This window comes from Cololabis saira, chromosome 20 (genome assembly GCF_033807715.1).
Source record: "Cololabis saira isolate AMF1-May2022 chromosome 20, fColSai1.1, whole genome shotgun sequence".
Classification (NCBI taxonomy): Eukaryota; Metazoa; Chordata; class Actinopteri; order Beloniformes; family Belonidae; genus Cololabis; species Cololabis saira.
Window position 1 is genome coordinate 28,240,166 of NC_084606.1, and position 19,143 is coordinate 28,259,308.

The 19,143-nt window shown below is 40.3% G+C and overlaps 2 protein-coding genes across 2 annotated transcripts in view; both read left to right on the forward strand.

The window, feature by feature from the left end:
• Positions 1-252: 252 nt before the first annotated feature.
• larp7 (La ribonucleoprotein 7, transcriptional regulator) lies at positions 253-9,257 on the forward strand. Its single transcript, XM_061709589.1, has 13 exons — positions 253-383; positions 2,855-3,085; positions 3,179-3,279; positions 3,395-3,478; positions 3,659-3,823; positions 3,930-4,032; positions 4,118-4,426; positions 5,490-5,643; positions 5,774-5,895; positions 7,699-7,811; positions 7,940-8,099; positions 8,258-8,349; positions 8,689-9,257. Exons 2-13 carry the CDS (start codon positions 2,884-2,886, stop codon positions 8,764-8,766), a joined length of 1,683 nt encoding a protein of 560 aa, XP_061565573.1. The 5' UTR covers positions 253-383; positions 2,855-2,883; the 3' UTR covers positions 8,767-9,257.
• Positions 9,258-15,898: 6,641 nt separating this feature from the next.
• Positions 15,899-19,143, forward strand: part of LOC133420152 (collagen alpha-1(XXV) chain) — a 174,044-nt gene continuing 170,799 nt past the window's right edge. Inside the window, exons 1-2 of the mRNA XM_061709747.1 lie at positions 15,899-16,521; positions 17,407-17,476. Of these exons, the coding sequence (XP_061565731.1) occupies positions 16,267-16,521; positions 17,407-17,476 (325 nt within the window). The 5' untranslated portion in view covers positions 15,899-16,266. The remainder of the gene's footprint in view (positions 16,522-17,406; positions 17,477-19,143) is intronic.

The window sequence follows — 19,143 nt, forward strand, 5'->3', positions numbered from 1 at the left end:
CCATCAAAAACGAAAATTAAATAAAATTGCTTTGTATTGAATGTTGGTACCTTTTTCCTGTATATTGTTTTAAGGCTTTTATTTATTACATTACGTGTTTTTGTTTATTTTTTTTTTTCAGTGTTATTGAAACTACCTCATTTTGTTTAGTTGTTAATAAAATGTCTAAAACCAGCAGAAAGTGTATTTTTTGTTTATTTTTTGTATTTGGTCTTTTATTGTTGAACCGGAAGTTGGACGGTGAACCCGACGCTTTCTCATGACGACTTTATTCCGCGACATCCTCCACACGCCGCCTGTGTGATGCTAGACAGTTAGCTTCAGTCTGCTGTTATTTTGCTGTTTTTTGGAGACAAACTGGCCCTTTCAACATCCCATACAGCGTGAGTTACGCAAATGACTGTGTGTGCAGAAGTTTAAGTGCAGGTTGGACTTCGACATGCAGGAATAACGTTAGTAACTTTTGAAGATGCCACTGCCCGCGAAGTCACTATTATCAAGATGAATGTGTAATGCATGCAAATGCTTAGTGGTGCAACAAATAAGTAGCTGCGCCACTAAGCATGTGCATGCATTTTAGTGAAACGCTGTTAGACGTAAATATATATTTGCATAGTAATGTTGCCAGTTAATATTGCCAATTTCATAGTCATGAATGGAGGGGGCGTGGCCTCCAAACTGCAATCAGAATCAGGTTTATCGGTTTATTAATGAGTTTGAACAGGCCAGACAGGGAATTTGACTCTGGTTATTTCGCTTACTGTACAGTAAACAAACAAATCGCTCTTATTAACATACACATTTACATTAACTTTTTTTTTTTAAGTGAAAGGTGCAGCAGTGTGAGGTAGTCATGGTTATTGAAAGTTTATTGCCAAGTAGTTTAACTCACACAAGGATTCTGTTGTGGTGATTGGTGCAATACAAAAGAACAAATAATGTTGAAAGAAAAAATCTACAACATGTTGGTTTTATTATGTAATTATGTAAATATCCGTCTGTTATTTTATATACCAGTATTTATTATTATTATTATTATTATTATTATTATTATTATTATTGTATATACCAGTACTGTTTATAGTGTGTCATACTCTGATATTATTACTGTATTATTTCTATTGATGCCTCTTGTTTTGCACTATCCCCTTTGCTGCTGTACACTGCAAATTTCCTCGCTGTGGGACTAATAAAGGAATATCTTATCTTATCTTTTAAAGTGCCGGAGTAATGAGTCTGTACAGAGGTGACCTGGGATGTGTTAATGTGACGCATAAGGTCAGAAGGTCAATAACCATGACTACCTCATACTGCTGCACCTTTCATAAGCACAAGAACTCCCATTTGTCTATTTACTGTACAGTGAGCGAAAATAACCGAGTCAAATTCCCTGTCTTCACCTGACTTGGCCAAATAAACATGATTCTGATTCTGAAGTGGAGTCTTTATGTTAATGTAACGTAGAGTGGGATGGGGGGACAGTCTGGTAGACGGGGGAGAGGGGGGTCCAGGGCCTTGTTGATGAGGCCAGCTGTAGTCGGAAAGAAACAGTTTTTATGGCGTGGGGTTTTGGTCCTGATGAACCGCAGCATCCTGCCAGAGGGAAGAGACTGAAACAGTTTGTGTCCGGGGTGGGAGGGGTCTGCGGCAATCTTTCCTGCACGCTTCAGGGTCCTGGAGGCTGCAGGTCCTGGAGAGATGGGAGATTGCAGCCAATCACCTTCTCTGCAGAGTGGATGATACGCTGCAGCCTGCTCCTGTCTTTCACAGTGGCAGCAGCGTACCAGATGGTGATGGAGGAGGTGAGGAGGGACTCAATGATGGCGGTGTAGAACAGCACCATCACTTTCTTTGGCAGGAAGTACATCCTCTGTTGTGCTGTTTTGATGAGGGAGGTGATGTTGAGCTCCCACTTGAGGTCCTGGGTGATGATGGTCCCCAGGAAGCGGTAGGACTCCACAGTGTCTGCTGGGGAGTCACACAGGGTGATGGGGGCAGGTGGGGCTGTGTTCCTCCTGTAGTCCACTATCATCTCCACTGTCTTTAGAGCGTTGAGCTCTAGATTGTTCTGACCGCACCAGGTCACCAGCTGGTCCACCTCCCACCTGTAGGCGGACTCATCACCATCAGAGATGAGTCCAATGAGGGTAGAAAGGTGCATTGTTACAGCATATGATTGTGATTATTATTATTATCATCATTATTATCATTATTATTATTACTATTATTGCACAGTGATTGATTACTCAGACTCTGAGTGATGAGAGTTCATCAGAGCAACAGCTTGGGGGAAGAAACTGTCTCTGTGTCTGGAGGTTTTGGCTACAGAGCTCTGTAGCGCCGTCCAGAGGAGAGGAGTTCAGACAGACTGTGTCCTGGGTGTGAGGGGTCTGCAGAGATGCTACCAGCCCGTTTCCTGGTCCTGGACCGGTACAGGTCCTGGATAGATGGGAGGGTTAGTCCCAGTTATCCTCTCCGCAGACCTGATTGTCCGTTGCAGTCTGTTCCTGTCTAGTTTGGTGGCCGGTCCGAACCAGACAGTGATGGATGTGCAGAGAACAGACTGTATTATGGCAGAGTAGAAGGTGGTCAGCAGCTGCTGTGGCAGGTTAAACTTCCTGAGCTGATGCAGGAAGTTCAACCTCTGCTGAGCTTCTTCCTAACAGAGTTGATGTGGGTGGTCCACTTCAGGTCCCGGGAGATTGTGGATCCCATGAAACAGCATGAGTCAAACGTTGGAAACTAACGTTGCAGTCCAGCAAAACTTCTCTGCTAGTCTGACTTTAATATAATGACACACATACTTTCTCTTGATTGTTCTGTTCTACTTAACAGTAGTGATTTTGTTTTGTAGGGCTGTGTTGTTGCACTTTCAGCCCCAGGATGATTAACCCTGAGAAGGGAGCTGGTGGTGAAGCCGCTGCAAAATCCAGCGACAAGAACAAGGAGATAGAAAAGAAGAAAAGGTCTCGTGTCAAGCAGCTGCTCGGGGATGTCAGGAAACAAGTGGAGTTCTGGTTCGGAGACGTCAACCTTCACAAGGACAGATTTCTTAAAAAGCTCATTGATGAGTCAGACAATGGATGTGAGCATTCAAACTTAACATTCAGATGTTGACTTTGGAGGCTTTGGATTCTGTCTGAAACATTGATTCTGTTGTACCTTTTGTGTCTTGCAGATGTTGATATATCAATATTGGCAAGCTTCAATCAAATGAAGAAGTTGACAACTGACACAAAACTGATTGCAAGAGCGCTGAAAAATTCATCAGTGGTTGAGGTATTATTTAATTAATATCAAGAGATTTTATTATTTGACCATGTTTGTCTTATTTGGGAGCTAATAATAACTCTAACCCAATTTCATGTATCTGTCTCATTTGTTTGTTTTTTAGATTAACCTTGAGGGAACTCAAGTAAGGCGTCAGTTTCCCATTGGAGACTCTCCAAATAATGTTGATGACCGCACAGTCTATGTGGTAAAAGTCCTTTTCTGTTGTTGCTGTACTTTTACATCTGCTGTTTACCAAATACGTTTGTGTAATTGGCATCAATGATGCAATGATATTTTCATTATAAATAACATAGACATAAATGTTAATTTAATCTGTATTACTGTTTTTTCCCCTCACATACGCATATTTTTGCTCTTTTTCAAGGAACTTTTGCCCAAGGATGTGACACACAGCTGGATAGAGAGGGTGTTTACTAAATGTGGGAATGTAGTGTATGTTAGCATTCCCAGATACCGGACTTCTGGTGACCCCAAAGGATTTGCCTTTGTCGAATTTGAGAACGAGGATCAAGCACAAAAAGCCATAGAGGTTATTCTGTTTTTGCTCAAAATACTTCATGTTTTAAATAATTTCAGTTTCTAGGTTATTTTTAATTGGTCAGGAACCTCATGGTAAAGTTTGATCTTTGAAACAGATGCTGAACAACCCTCCAGAAGATGCTCCCAGGAAAGCAGGGATTTTCCCCAAGACTTTACACGGGAAGCATATTGATCTCTCAGCTAATGATCAACCACAAGGTAAATAAAACTGCTATAATATCAAATTAATAGTTATTTGTTCAAAATGTTTTTGTCTCAATTTCCTATTGCTGATATCCTAAAGGTGAAGAAGAGGAGAAGAAAAAGCGAAAAAAGAAGAAAAAGAAAGAAGGGACCACAGTACAGATGCCTGCCGAAGACGTCAAAGAACTGACGATGGAAACTGAGCCATCGGAGCAGAAGCAGAAGCACTCGTCGCAGAGGGACTTTGATCCCGAGGTCACCAGTCCTCTGAAGACACCGAGCAAACTGTCAGAGAAGAAGCGACGAAGGTCACAGACGGCAGAAGACTCAGAAAGGGGTGTGCCATCTAAAATTAGAAAAAGAAAAGAAAGTGAAACTGGAGAAAAGGACAAAGATGGAGCAAAGACGTGTAAGTACCCTCCATTAGGATGGGGTGGGGGCATTTCTGTCCTTCTAAAAAATAGTTCTATCAACATTTAGTCTCTCCTGATCCTTCCAGTCATGCAGACTTTCTTGCATGACTGGTTTTGGATCAACTTTCTGCTCTGCACATCTGAGCTTTAACCGCTCATATGTTATTCAATAACATGTATTTTAATTAGTTAGTTCTCTGTAGGGAGAGTGGTGTTAATTCTGGTAGCCTTATATTTAGTGTTTTCTGGTATTTTCCATTTAATTTGAAGCTTTTTCTTAGTTGAATACTTGTGTCTAAAGATGAGTTCAGTAGCCACGCTGGGGAGCGGCTTCTGTCTTACAAGCATTTTACAAAACTGATCCATTTTATTACAGTTATCAAAGCTACATTGTATTTAAGTTGGTATGGTTTGGACATTTGAAATGTGTACAAAAATGGTGATGGCCTTTCTGATGCTGATTCAGATACCTGGGCTTTGGGTCGATACTGAGTAATGTTGCAATACCAGTTTCTTTTTTTTTTATAAATAACATCAGATAAGAACATGTAGAGCAGTCAGAATCGTATTTCCAATCTGACAAACTGTCCCACAGCTCCAGATGTTGAGTTATGCAGTGAAATCCAACATTTTCCCTGACCAACACAGACTGGTCATCCAGGGGAAAGATCTTTGCACTTTTGTCCATCATCGTTCAGGTTTCAGTTTGGAAACTACAGCCTTGCACAAGGAGCAAGTCACAGTTCTGGCGGTCGGGTTTTCCAACCTAAAATAAAGTGATTTTCCTGCCAACATAATGGTAACGCCAGCTTAGTCTAGCAACTCGTGCTGTTGCTTCAGGGGACTGAAAACTAACTGTAACCTCTTGTTCTGGTCTTTAGAGCAATAACAAAACATTTGAATTTTGTTTGAAAGAATGACATATTAAATGTTGCACGGACGTAAATACTCACAGATACCCTAGGAAGTATCTGTACTGGAGTTATATGATGTGTTTTTTTCCCTTCCCTCTAGTAAAACCATGGGATTATTGTGTTAACTGTGTTATTCCCCAAGCAGATACCGTCACTAACATTGACAGCGAGAGAGATGTTGAAACGGGGAAAGAGAATGGAGATGACTCAAATGTCAAATCAAAGAGGAAGAGAAAAAAGAAACACAAAGAAAAACTGAAAATTGGGGAGGAAGTCATCCCACTCCGGGTTCTGTCAAAGTAAGATCCTTCATCCCTTTTTCTTCACACAGCAGCACAGATGTGTTGATTGGTAAAAAGAAAAACCTGAAAGACATTTGATCTCATCATTGGATGTCTCTCTCTTTCTTTCCTTTTTGTCCACGTAAAGGAAAGAATGGGTTAAGCTAAAGCAGGAATATTTAACCCTCCAGAAGGGCAGCATGGCATCCTTGAAGAAGTGCATCTATAAGCTTGATAAGAAGGACCACAGTGATACCCAGGAAAGAAGCGGTGAGTTACGTTTGAGTTCAGAGGTGTGTCAAAAATAAACCACACCATCAATCAAATCATTAAAATGTGCCTTTTTTTCCCAACAATATATTTATTTATTTCAAAACATAAAAGTACATACACACTGTATAACCCATGGGACTCAAAACATCTGTCCCAAACTGTGCAGAGCCCATGTCCTCAATTCACAACCAAATCGTGACAACAAAACGACAAATAATGATACAAATAATAAATATGAATAACTAACGAAAGACAGGAATTCAATACGTAATTAAATAATTATACATTGCTTGAGTAAGTGAAATATATAACAATAGAATAGTTAATAAAATTTTAAAAAACAAAACAAAAAAAAGGAAAGGGAAATGGGGAGAGTAGAAACAAAACCAATCATACACTCCTCATACAAGTTTGCACTGCACATAAAATTGGCAACAATCACTCAACACAAGACAGTAAACCTTTTTGAAGCTACAGGGGGTTACTTATGGATCATCCCAAGGTGTTTCCACCAAACCAGACAAGTCTTTATTGGAAAGAAAGTTTTTAAACGGGCCACAGATGTTATCAAAGAAAGACTGCTTACCCCTGATTGTATACGTGATCTTTTCTAAGGGCAGAGTTGCCGTTAGTTCGGAAAGCCATTTACCTATTCTTGGTCTATCCACCTCTTTCCAAGCTAATGCAATGACTCTCTTGGCCAACAGCAAGCCTATATCTAAAAATAGTTGGTGTTTCTTTCTTATGTTACAATTAGCTGGTTAAATACCCAATAGGAATAATTTTGGCTCTAAATGCAAATGTATCTAAAATGTGCCTTTTTGATGTTTCACACAAAGTTTCATTTCCACATTTTAAGAATTCAATGTCATTTATGATGCCATATTGGGTGTTTGTGTTAAAAATAAATTACGACTCATTCATTTTACATCACCAAGGTCTTTGAAAAATGATGTAACTGCATTTCAGTTGTCCCAAAACTTAAAATGAGATTAATATATCCTTAGAATAGCTGCACATGACAACACACGTTACTATTTAACAAAAGCTCAGCTAAAATGCTGATGCAGCACGTGTGAAATAATTTAATCTTTTATTTCATAGCTTTCAGAACCTGCTTTTGCAGCATTTCATTAAAGTATTTTCTAAATGAATTATTAATCTCATGTGATTTGGAAGACTTTTGTCTGACTTGACAAGAAGGTGGCCTCATATATACCACTTGAATACTTTGATGTACACACACAGGTTCATGCTGGACTGGGCCTGCGAATGGAGAGCCAATTATCTTTCCAGAGTAGCAACCGTCTTAAATGGTTTCCACGTCGGAATAATCTTTCACATTGGAGATTGACGTACTCCAAATGATTTGGGAATGGTTTTGAAATCCTTCCCAGATTGATGAAATAGCATCAGTGGACTCTTTCAGATCATTATTTCTGTCTTTCTTGTTTTGCATTGTGTTAACAGTCACACAACCGTCCTGAGTGCTTCTGAAGAACAAACTGCTTGAACCTCTGCTTTCATAGATGTACTCACACTTGCTGATGATCAATTTATCAAGTGCAATTGATCAGTAGCCCCTGGCTGCTACTTTTTTTTTTTTCCCCCCGCTGGAAGAAGTATTGTATTTTTTATGACTGTAAATGCTGACTTTCCCCAAGTTTCCCCATGAAATGTAAGGAAAGTCCGTCTGCTTGTAGAGAAGGTTTATTTTACTTTACATTTGGAGTTATTTGAAAAAGCCAAAGGTTTAGATTGTTCTGTGTATTAATGCTGGCTTGTGTTTTTTTCTTCTAGTTAAGATGAGTGCAAAAGAGGAAAAAGAAACGAACCTCGGCCCGCAGTTCACCAGTGGTGTCATCGTTAAGATTACAGACAGCAAACCGTTACCATCGAGGAAGATCATTAAAGTACAGTATTCCTCAGTCCTCTTTACCCTCGCCAACACTTCAGCCTACTCTGTATTATAATTACCTTCTTATGGGTCCTAAAGGCTTTTATTTCTGTATTTATCCTCTGTTCTTTGCTGGGTTTGCAGGAAGTCTTGTGCAAAATATCCCAAGTGGCCTACGTCGACATCTTGGAAGGAGATGCTGAGGGTCACGTCCGTTTTCACAGTCCGCAGGAGGCTAAAGCCGTCAGTGACGTTAAAGCTGAGCTGCAGAAAGAGCACAGCTGGAAGCTGGAGATTCTAGCAGGTCTGAATGTTATTTCTTTAGTTTTAGAGAGAGAGTTTTTTTATATTAACTTGTTGTTCCATCTCATTCAATATACTGAGATGTTTTTGTAATTCATGATTATCAGAACAGCCGCCATCAGTATGCTTCAAGTTTTGTTTTTTAACTTCCTGTCAAAGGTGACCACGAGCAGCGGTATTGGCAGAAGATTTTAGTGGACCGCCAGGTCAAGCTGAATCGTCCCAGGGAAAAGAAGCGCGGCACAGAAAAGGTGAACCTCGATTTTCCAATATTCAAATGTATTAAAATGTTACACCGTTTAGTAAAATGTTGATCATTTATTGCATTTCAGCTGAATACGCCACCTTCTTTTGTGTGCATGATGCACCAGTGATCATATTTCCATATACTTTAATACACATAAAGGTTCACAGGAAGTATTCACAATATCCAGAATATCACATGTGGCGTATGCTGACTTCATTCCAGCTTTGAGTAAAGTCTTGAGTTGTTTGTCGATGCTTAAATCATCGACAAACTGAATCAGCTCTTCCCTCTTTTTTAATCTCCCGTCTTGTCTGACATATTTCCGGTTTTTGTCACTTTTCAGCTCATATCCAAAGCAGAAAAGATCATCATTGCCCGAGCCAAGGAGTCTAATAAGCACATCCATTTCGGAGAAGACTGAGCTTCCCAGGTGGGACCTCCGGAGACTCTGTGGGAGTTGATGGCTGCAGCTGGTGCTGACGGACCGTTTCCTCTTGTCTTCTTTGTTTCCGTGGGAGCCCACAAAATAGTGTGAAATGCAGTTATGCATACAGACGCTTTGGATTTTTATTTTTGTTTTATTTTTATGGAATCCTTTTTAAAAAGCAATCCTGTAAAAACCCTGTAAATATACTTGAAACATCAGGATGTAGATGAGTCAACTCCTAATTGTTTTTTTAATAAAATGTTGATATAAAGTTAGTATTTGATGTTGTTTTAAAGCCTATTTGTGCGTATAATGTTATTAATCTACAGTTTTTGGTTAAAAGGTACATTTGAATTCTCAAACTACCTCGCCCTGAGGACGAGGCATCAAGACATCAGGCCTGATGTCAACATTTCTCTCATTTCCGAAGACAAAATATAACAAATGTAATTAATTATTATACATTTTTTACAAAAACAACAATCCATTTGTCCACCAGAATTAAAATAAAATGCCTATGTCATAAGCAACGCATCAAAAGCAAACTGGCTCATAGATCAGTTTCATTTTTCCGGTAATATCTGGAGCAATACCCACAAAGGACGCACAATTTCACGACCGTTGATGGATTTTATTGTTCATAAAGTATCTGGAGGTAACTTGTGTCAGCAGGTTGTTTAACTCCTGCGGGAAGCCGAGGCTCCTGTGTCTGAAGAGGAGGACTGGGACATCCTGGTTGAGCAGCTGATGGCAGAGACTTCCCTGCTCGCTTCAGGACGTTTGTCTTCCTTTGGTCCTACAAACCTGCTCTCAGTTCTGGTATGTGGGTTTAAGGAGGTCTGGTCGGTCTCTGCAGTCGGAGGTTTGCTCTCGGGTACTATGGTGTATGTGCAGTGAGCTGGAACCTCTTTGTGTTGGCTGTGAAGCTTAGTTTAAAGAGAACCAAGCTTGGATTGTGTGAATGACTCGATGGCTCCATCAAGAAGCTCTGGACAGCAGAGGTCACTTGGTTCTGTCTACGTTTCACCTCATGAGGAATGTCATCCGATCTGTGGGCGATGACACTTTCCATAGGTGGTTGTTGGAGGTTCCGTTGGAGTGATTCAACGTCAAGCGCTTACATGTTTGCTTTTTTTTTCTTCTTTTTTTTCCTCATTGGAGTCTTTGCCAGCTGCTTTTCGTCCAACGTTTCTCTGTCTGAGAGACTGGTGCTCATTTGCTTCCCAGACCTGGAAAACATCTACAAATAGATGTATAACCAAAGGTGTCAAAAGTATTCACATTCATTACTCAGGTAGAAGTATAGATACTAGAGTTTAAAAATAGTCCTGTAAAAGTTGAAGTATCAACTCAAGTTTTTTACTCAAGTAAAAGTATAAAAGTACTGGTTTCAAAACTACTTAAAGTATAAAAGTAAAAGTAATGTGAGGGGGAAAAAAGCCATTAAGGACAAAAGCCATTGAAAATGAATGCATCTTAGTATAATGCAAATATATTAAAGAACCATATATGTGTACTATTGAGCATTAACATGTGTTTCAGAGAGCAGGAGATATGATGACTAGTTGCCTATAAGTATTGTAATGGTGCAAAAAGTCAAACTTCAGAGGCATGTTATCATTTATCCTAACCTTTATTGGAATGTACATCCAAGTTTAGTTGCAGGAATCTGAGGGAACGGATGTAAGAACAAAACTGGACAAGAACATCTGAAACAACCACAACCAAATTCACTCTATCCGGATGGAGCGATTTAACTGGATAGTTTTTTTTTAAAGGCCAAAATGAAATAGAGTAACAAGGCTGTTTTTAAAATGTAAGGAGTAAAAAGTACAGATAATTGCGTGAAAATGTAAGGAGTAAAAGTAAAAAGTCGTCTGAAAAATAATTACTCCAATGAAGTATAGATAACAAAAATTTCTACTTAAGTAAGGTAAGGAAGTATTTGTACTTCGTTGCTTGACACCTCTGTGTATAACTAAGGATATTTGAATCGGCTACATCATGTTTGTTTAAGTCTGAAATTGCTCACGTAGCCCACCGTGGGTACTAACTATGTTGGCCCCTGCAGCGTGTACAGGCTGGCGTGGACTGCTGCCTTGGTGTTCAGGTTCCTCCCATGGATTTGAGGCCTTTTTTTTTTTTTCATATTTTGGAGACATCAAAAAAATATTGATATTGAGTGGGTTTAACTTCTCTAAGCCAACTGATATCTAGTGACAGCTGACCCTAGAAGAAAAGAAAATGACCCAACAGGACCTTCTACGCTCTCTCAATCCTGCTGAGCTTCCTGGACATCAAGATGAATTTGCAGAAGACTTGAGGACAACATGAAAAAACACAATTGGATATTTAATTTTGTGTTTATTTATTTTTGGGGTGTTTGAGAGAACCCCTAAAAGGCACATCAATAGGCAAATATTGTATTCAATAATAAGAATTTGTGGCACAAACATAAACCTCTATCAGAGTTATTGTAGTTATTGTAAAACCAATAATAATGCATTTTCTTGACATAATCGTCACACTCATTAACTCATAACAGTCAACGGGAGCACTGAGTCCTTTCACCTAGTGAAGGGAGAATTTGGTTTCGCCTCTAGATGGCGCACACTGCCCAAAATGTGCATGGAGTCCAACACAAACTACTCTAAAGAATGAGAGAGAGTGGAGTTTAATATTGATCTTTTATTCAAAGTAAACGTTTAAATGAAAATAAATAGCTATTATAATTTGAAAAAACAAGTTTGTTTTATTTTAGTTGAAAATAGTAACTGGTGATATGTTCTTTAGATTCTTGCCAACTGTTCCATGGATGAATGACTGTGGTTAGTAGGCTACTGTGCAGATACCTGGCTGTGTGTTTGTTTGTCCTCCCCTTGCACCGTTTTACTCCATCCTGGTGCTTCTAAATAGTCCATTAGGGGTCAGTGTGAGCGGTTGTTTGTCTATACGTGGTGCTGTGATGGACTGGGAACCTGTCAGGGTATACTGCTTTTCTGGCCTAAAGGTAGATTGAATTTGGTCACGTTGTCTGCCTTTATTAGTCTTTATATGTATTTAAATGACCGTTTAAATCAAAGTTACACACTGATACACATGTCTAAACTTGTAATACATCAGGATCTTTATTATCTTTATCGTCCGCACTTCTTCCTACAAAAAGATAGCCTCTATGATCGGAAATTCTCCAAATTGTGGATATAAGAAATTGACCTTCAAAATAACGTGATATTGTCTATAGCTATTCAAGTGTGAAACAATGGGAAAATATAAGAACACGAAAAAGAAAATACATTTAAAAATTGCTATCAAACATCGAATTTAAATAAATACATTGAATTGGTGACTCGGTTTCTGATCATAAGAATTAAAATCAGAGGTTCCAGATTAAGTGCCGGTGATTACAGTCTCAAACAGTGAGAAGAGGACCTGGTTCATTCCAATAAATGTGACGTAAAGCAAATTCATATGAGCAAAGGAGTCCCAGGTGAAGGCAGAAGATAGTGACAGGAGCTCCAGTGATGGTGGTGAGAAGATGTACTGGGTTGGAGGCCCTGGAAAACCCAGAGGGAAGAGGGAGAAGGCTGCTTGAAAACTTTCTGGAGGGCAGAGTAACAAAATCACCATGCTGTAAATAATGGAGAAGATGGATGGACTCAAAGAAAACACATTTCTTCCAAAAAGTATAGTGACGAATGAAATGGACCTGCAGGAGCAGCTCACTTTCAAGTTAGAGTAATAGGGGGAGAACATGAAGGAGCAAATCTTCCAAGTCCAAGAACATCTTTGTACACTGTGAAGCACAGAGGTGGAAATATTATGGTTTGGTGATGCTGGGATTATGTAGCGTTTGTTTTTTTTCACAGTGGTAAATGTATTTCATTAACAGTGCAGAGGGAAGAGATTGTTCGTCATAAAAAAATCAACAGGAATAAACAATGAAGATTGGAAATTGAGCCAATAAAGGACGTTATCTAAAGATTGTCTGAAATACTTAAGTAAAGAGTCACAAATGGCCAAGTCATAAGCAGAATTTGCGTTTTGGTATAATGATGCAGATATTTGAAAAGGACAGCACATAACCTCAAAAATGTTGCTACTGAAATAGGTGAAAACAAACAAACAAAAAACAGGTTCCTTTACATAGCTCATTGTTTCTATTATTTTTTTTCGTGAATTAGTTATTGAAAATGTTAATTTTTACGCCTGATTATGTTTAAGAACAATACTTTTTTGAGTCAGTATATCTTGTTCATACATTTATGTTTAGAAAAATATACCATTTCCATGGTTTTCCACATGACTGCATGAAAAAAGTAGGTAAATACTGTATATAACTCATCCATTACTCCACACATCCTCCATTCTGAGGGATTTGGAGCGAAAATTATGCAAAAAGACTGGAGGGGAAAAAACTGGACTCAAAAGTCAGAGGGCTGTGGAGATTTATGGGTATTTGAAGTCCTTTCCCATTAAGGATTTACTGCATTTGAAAAAAAAAAATGATTATTCAGTATCACGCAGAATACATTAAAATATTTAGTCAACCACATGGAGAGATAGATGGGATGTTTTTTGGAGGAAATTCATTTCTGCTGAAGTTAAACATTGAGAGATTCTGACTTCATACCAAAATGAATGTCTTTATCCGTCCATCCAACATCCTCTGGTCCGGGTTCAAGTCGCAGAGGCGACGTCCTAAGCAGAGAGGCCAAGACATGTCTGGTTCTTGCCACCTCTTCCAGTTTCTCTGGGAGGACACAGAGGTGTTTCCCAGGCCAGTCGGGTCATCTTAATTCTTATGTCTTCCTCGAGGCCTTCTTCCAGTCGTACATCCCTGGAAAACCTCCTCAGGGAGGTGTAGATGGACCTAACCACATACCTAGACCACCTCAGTTGGCTCCTCTTGGCATGGAGGAGCAGCAGCAGGGAGAGTCCAGCCGTCCCGAGGAGAAAACTCATTTCAGCTGCTTGTATTGGCGAGTTACGAAACGATTCATGCCCGTAGGTGAGAGGAGGAACAAAGATAAACTTTTTAAACAGTTCTTGCCTTTTGGCAAAAACTTTTCACCACAACAAATCAGTCCACACCGCTGCAGAGTCTCCCTCTTCCCTTGGCAGGTTCCTTAGCAGAAAAACCCTGACTACATGTTTCCGCCTGGTGTCCCTGTCCAGCATCCTCCCTCACCATCTTATTCACCTCACCAGCAAATAGTGATCAGTCTCTTTCCTCAGCCAAATCTCCTCAACATACAGTCACAGGACTGCAGCTGGTCATTCATTTACGACATTCTTGGTTGCATTTCTGTCGTAATACGGTGTTAGATATGGACCAACTGTGACAGAGCTCCTGACAACATGAGTGCTGAAGTCTTCCAGCAGAGTGATGGAGTTTCCACTTGGAGCACACCAGGACTCCAAGAAAACTGAGAAACCCCACAGCCAAACAAGGCCGCCTCTCTCAAGGAGATTGGTCCCAGAGCCCGCACTGTGCATATGTGAGCCAGATTGTATGTAGTTGGTACTTTTCAACCGCACGCACAAACTCAGACTCCTTCTCCACCAAAAATGTGTCTCGAGAGTCAGTTTCAGAGGCAGAGGTGTCGGCACGCCAAGGTCTCTGCCTTCAGCTGCTACCCATAATGCAAAGCACCTGATGTCTGTGACAAGTTCTATTCTTTACTTCATTTACAGGTTTGTTTTCTTCTCTTTACACTACAAATAGCCGCATGGCATTTCTTTAGAGATCGAAAAACACATTTAAATTTTGAATATTGGCCATTGCAAACAAGCTTTTTGGATATTCCCCCTCACACTGCCTTATGTTTTTCTTCTAGATTCTTAATGAAGTCCTATGGTGCACTCAAGGCCCAAGATAACCACGAAGGCCATTCTGAACAATCGGAACAATTTCAGCACAGACGTTTGAGCGGCCGCTGCAGGAGACTGGTCTCCATGGACACTGACCGAGGAAGATTTGAGATATATACAGTATAGGCAGACAAAAGCAGGCCGTTTTGCAGAACAGAGAATAACAATATTGGTCATTGGTTTTGGTGCAGGATGAGGGGGAAAAATAGTTTCTGATACACATAGATGTGGTTAAAAAGATAGTTAACCCAGATAAAACAATTCCTACTTTCAGATCAAACAAAATCTTAGGAATAGGATGTGCAGTTTGTAGAAAGATTTGATCCGGGGTTTCACGGCCTATCAGAGAGCAAAGGTGGTCAAGAAAGAACAACTCAATTTATGACATGACCCAATCAGTCAGTGTAAGGAAAAGGCTGTACTGATAAGGAAGCCGTGTAAAATGAAAGATATGGAAATAAGTGGAGAATCAAATCTATGACCGACGTGATCTTAAACACACAAAACAAAGAGTTCACATGCGAGTGTTGCGTTGCACATTTGATGATGGGACAAGCCTGCTGGTGGAGCCAAAGCGCAGTAGGCTACATGTGCCACTAGTGTCAAATAGTCTACATAAAAGTGCATTCAAATATAAAAAGCGCAATATTTAAACAATAATTTGCATAATAATAATAATAATAATAATATATAATAATCGGTTTGTTTGGTTCCGTTGTCTCTTTTTATACATCGGGTTAAGATACTTGGGTCAAAATACATCTGATATATTCATATTTTTAAATAAATCATCTCGTATTATGAATCAGGATGAACGCTTGTATGTGTTGCCTGGCATTGTGGCATCATGATCAAAATCCGCAGACTCAACATCCTATTTTACGCAGTGCCAAAAATAATAAACTATGCCATTTATGAATTTTTTTTTTCAAAAAATGTCTAGTTACAAAAAAAAAGTTGTTATTTCACAAATCCTTTACAATGAAGCATACTTTGCCAAACGCAGCCTGTAATCCCTTAAAAGCTTCTTTACGCAGCGTGCCAGCGCTCTACAAGTGGGGATCTCCCGGGACAGCGTAGTAACCACACTTTATATCGACTAATGGCAACTGTAACCGCCCATTTGAGCACTAAAAACGGGCTCAGTAAATTATGCTAATCAGCCTGGGCAGGCTGGAGGCGTGTTGTGTTTGCCTTAATGAAGCCCCTCCACCTCGCCGCGGACCAGCTCTCCACTCCAGACGCACGCCTCCCATTCCTCTGCTCCAGTCTCTCTCAGCGTTATCGTGCATGACAGCAGTTTGCATTGCAGCAGACTACTGTGCAAAGCTCCGCGCAACAAGTTTGCAGGAGCAACAACACCCCCAACAACACGCCGTCTGACTGAGAGGCTGCTTTGGCCGGAGCGGAGTGGCGCGTCTTCTCTCTGTGGCTGCCACCACAAAGTCACTGAACGCAGACTGCAGGCACTCACACACACGCATACACACACATACAGACACACACACACACTGGGAGCACAGTGCCATACATTCGCGACGCCGCACCAGATGCGCTTTGCTCTCAGCAGCGCATTCAGCTCGTAGTTAAGTGGAGATCTCGGAGCGTTAAAGCGCAAACATGGAGCCAGAAGCGGCAGCCCTGAAGCGACAGCCCCGCCGCACCTCCGCGCTCAATATCCTCTCCTCTCTGTGCTCACTGGCGTCCTTCGCCTTCTGCATTTACCTGGGCATCGACACAGCTCACGTCAAGAGCCGAGTCGTGGATTTGGAGAGTGGGACAGCAGGGGAGCACACCTTTCTCCGTGACCCCGGCTACTCCGTGGAAGATTTACGTGTCCTGGTCCAACAGAGAGTGGACGAGCTGCTCTCTCAGGTAAACAATTGATTTGCACTTGTTCCCAGGGGCGTCAATTGGGTATGGCAAAGGTATGGCAGCCGCCACACCTTTGCTTCAAGGGTTAAATGTAAATGTTTGTTTTTTTTTTAAATACATTTATGGAATAACTACAAATGCAAATAAGAACAACACGATCGATTTCACTAGTTATTATACACTGCAAAAATTCAAAATCTTAACAAGAATATTTGTCTTATTTCTAGTTAAAATGTCTAATTTTTAGTCTATTTTTAAAAACAATCTCATTACATTTAAGACAAGACTCAAAAACAACCATTTTCACCTGTTTCAAGTAGATTTTCCACTTAAAATAAGTAGAAAAATCTGCCAATGGAACAAGATTGTTTTGCTTGTAATGAGAAGATAAATCTTGTTCCACTGGCAGATTTTTCTACTTATTTCAAGTGAAAATTTACTTGAAACAGGTGAAAATGGTCAAATAACAAGTTATTTTTCTGGTAATGACTCTTGTTTTAAGTGTAATGAGATTTTTTGACTAAAAATGAGACATTTTAACTAGAAATAAGACAAATATTCCTGGTAAGATTTTGAGTTTTTGCAGTGAGCGAGACTGCATTTGAAAAAGTTCAAATTTTCTTGACCACACAGATAAGCTCCATAGCAGACTTCAGTGATGGGTATTTGCTGGACGTGTTGATTGATACTCTAGTTAAGTTCTGTGACTCTAACCCTGCCATACCTTAGCTTCCACTGAATTGACGCCACTGCTTGTTCCTCGTGAGGTAACTGCTTTCACATGCACAATTATCCCTTAAATGAACTGTGTTTTAACATCTTAACTAACGCACAAACAGAATTGCGCGCATATGAATGAAAGTGACGCTCTTTTTTTGTTTTCAGCACTCTTATGAGAATTTTGTGAAGATTCGGACCGCCAGACAAGCATCACCTGAGTGCAGCTGCCCTCCAGGTAAGAACTGCTGCAACCTGATCTGGGTGAAGTTGCGTGGATGAGAGTAAAGCCTGCGTGACTCTGGCCAGAGTGGATGGAGGAATGAATGAGAGCTTTCTGGACAGGTTGTTGCTTGATTTCAGTGAAGCCGCTGGCACATGACAGTTAGTGGTGATGGATTTGGGAGGCCTGGTGTGAAGACCGCAGACAGCTGACCGGTCATTACACTTAACAGAAAGAAACGGCTCCGTCTATACATAGAGCTGCTGCTGAGAGCTTGTTTTCACTCCATGTTATCCGGGATTGTACACTTACAAAAAAGTAGGAAATGATTGAAATTCACATTTCCCGCCAGTAGATGGAAACATTTATTTCCTCAGTTTCCTAATCATTTTGGGATGGAATAGTCAGTGCAGCAGTTTGGGGAGATGTTGCTGATGATGGATAATGAATGCTTTAACTTTGAACTGAAACTTCTACAGAGCAGCAGGGCAGTGTAGTGTTGGTGTTTCATCATTGTGTGCTGTCATTTGGGGGAACATACTTTTCTCTGAGTGTTTGACTGAAAGCTTGAGTTTCAAAGCAGAAAAAAATGTTTTAACAGTCACGTGCAAAAATTAGTAAACCCCTTTAAAAAACAATCTTTCTTTTTGGTTGCAAAATCTTTGTGGGTCTTAGTGTCAGGTAAATTCAACCATAGACAAACACCATATACCTTATTTTCTTTTTACAATTTTTCCATGAATTATTCATCAAAAATGAAGGTTAAAAGAAACAAATCATGTGGGTAATACTAAGCACCCCCTTACTGCATCCCGTAGGATGGTTCGTTGCATCCAGGTGCTGATCGATATTTGTCCGTGATGGATTGATCATTAGCAGGTGTGCAGACCTCTGCAGAGGGAGAGGTTTTGGCAGCGCTGCGGTCTGGAGCCTTGAAGTGTGGAATTAACACAATGCAAATGAGGAGAGATGCCAGCAATGACTAGAATGCATTTCCAAGCAATTCTGAGTCCAGCATTTCATAGTGAGAGAGACTTCAGCCGCAGGAGCTGCAGCCAGAGGACTTGGGCCGTTGACCATGAACTCCTCTGTATACCAGACTGTTCTAGAGCCAAACACGAGACTATCTGAAGCCGGGTTCAGACTGGGTCATGCAACAGGATCAGGATTCCAAGCAAACCAGTTAATCTACATCAGAACAATCAAGATTTTGGGACGGCCTGGTCAAAGTTCAGACCTCAGCCTAACCAAAATGCTCTGACGGGACCTTCATAGATGAATGCCCAACAACCTCAATGAACTGAGGAAATGGCTGTAAAGATGAATGGGCCAAAATTCCACCGTGATGATGTGAGAGACTGATAAAGTCACGCAGGAAACGGCTGCTTTAAGTTATTGCTGCTAAATTTGGACATACAAGTAAATTCAACCAGTTCATGAGCTCATTTAACGATTAGGAGATGCTTGCAGCGATAAGATAATAGTTTTAACTTTTGAGATCATGGGAAGAAACATTGCTATTGCTGGGTGAAGACCATGTAAATTTGTGTCATTTTTAATAATCTTTTCGATAAACTGAAAGATTATAACAAGATAGGTCACTTCAAGAATATTCAGGAGAAAAAAAGACTATTTGACTGGGCTTCAGCTGGATTCCACGCTGCAGGAGGCTTTTAAAATTT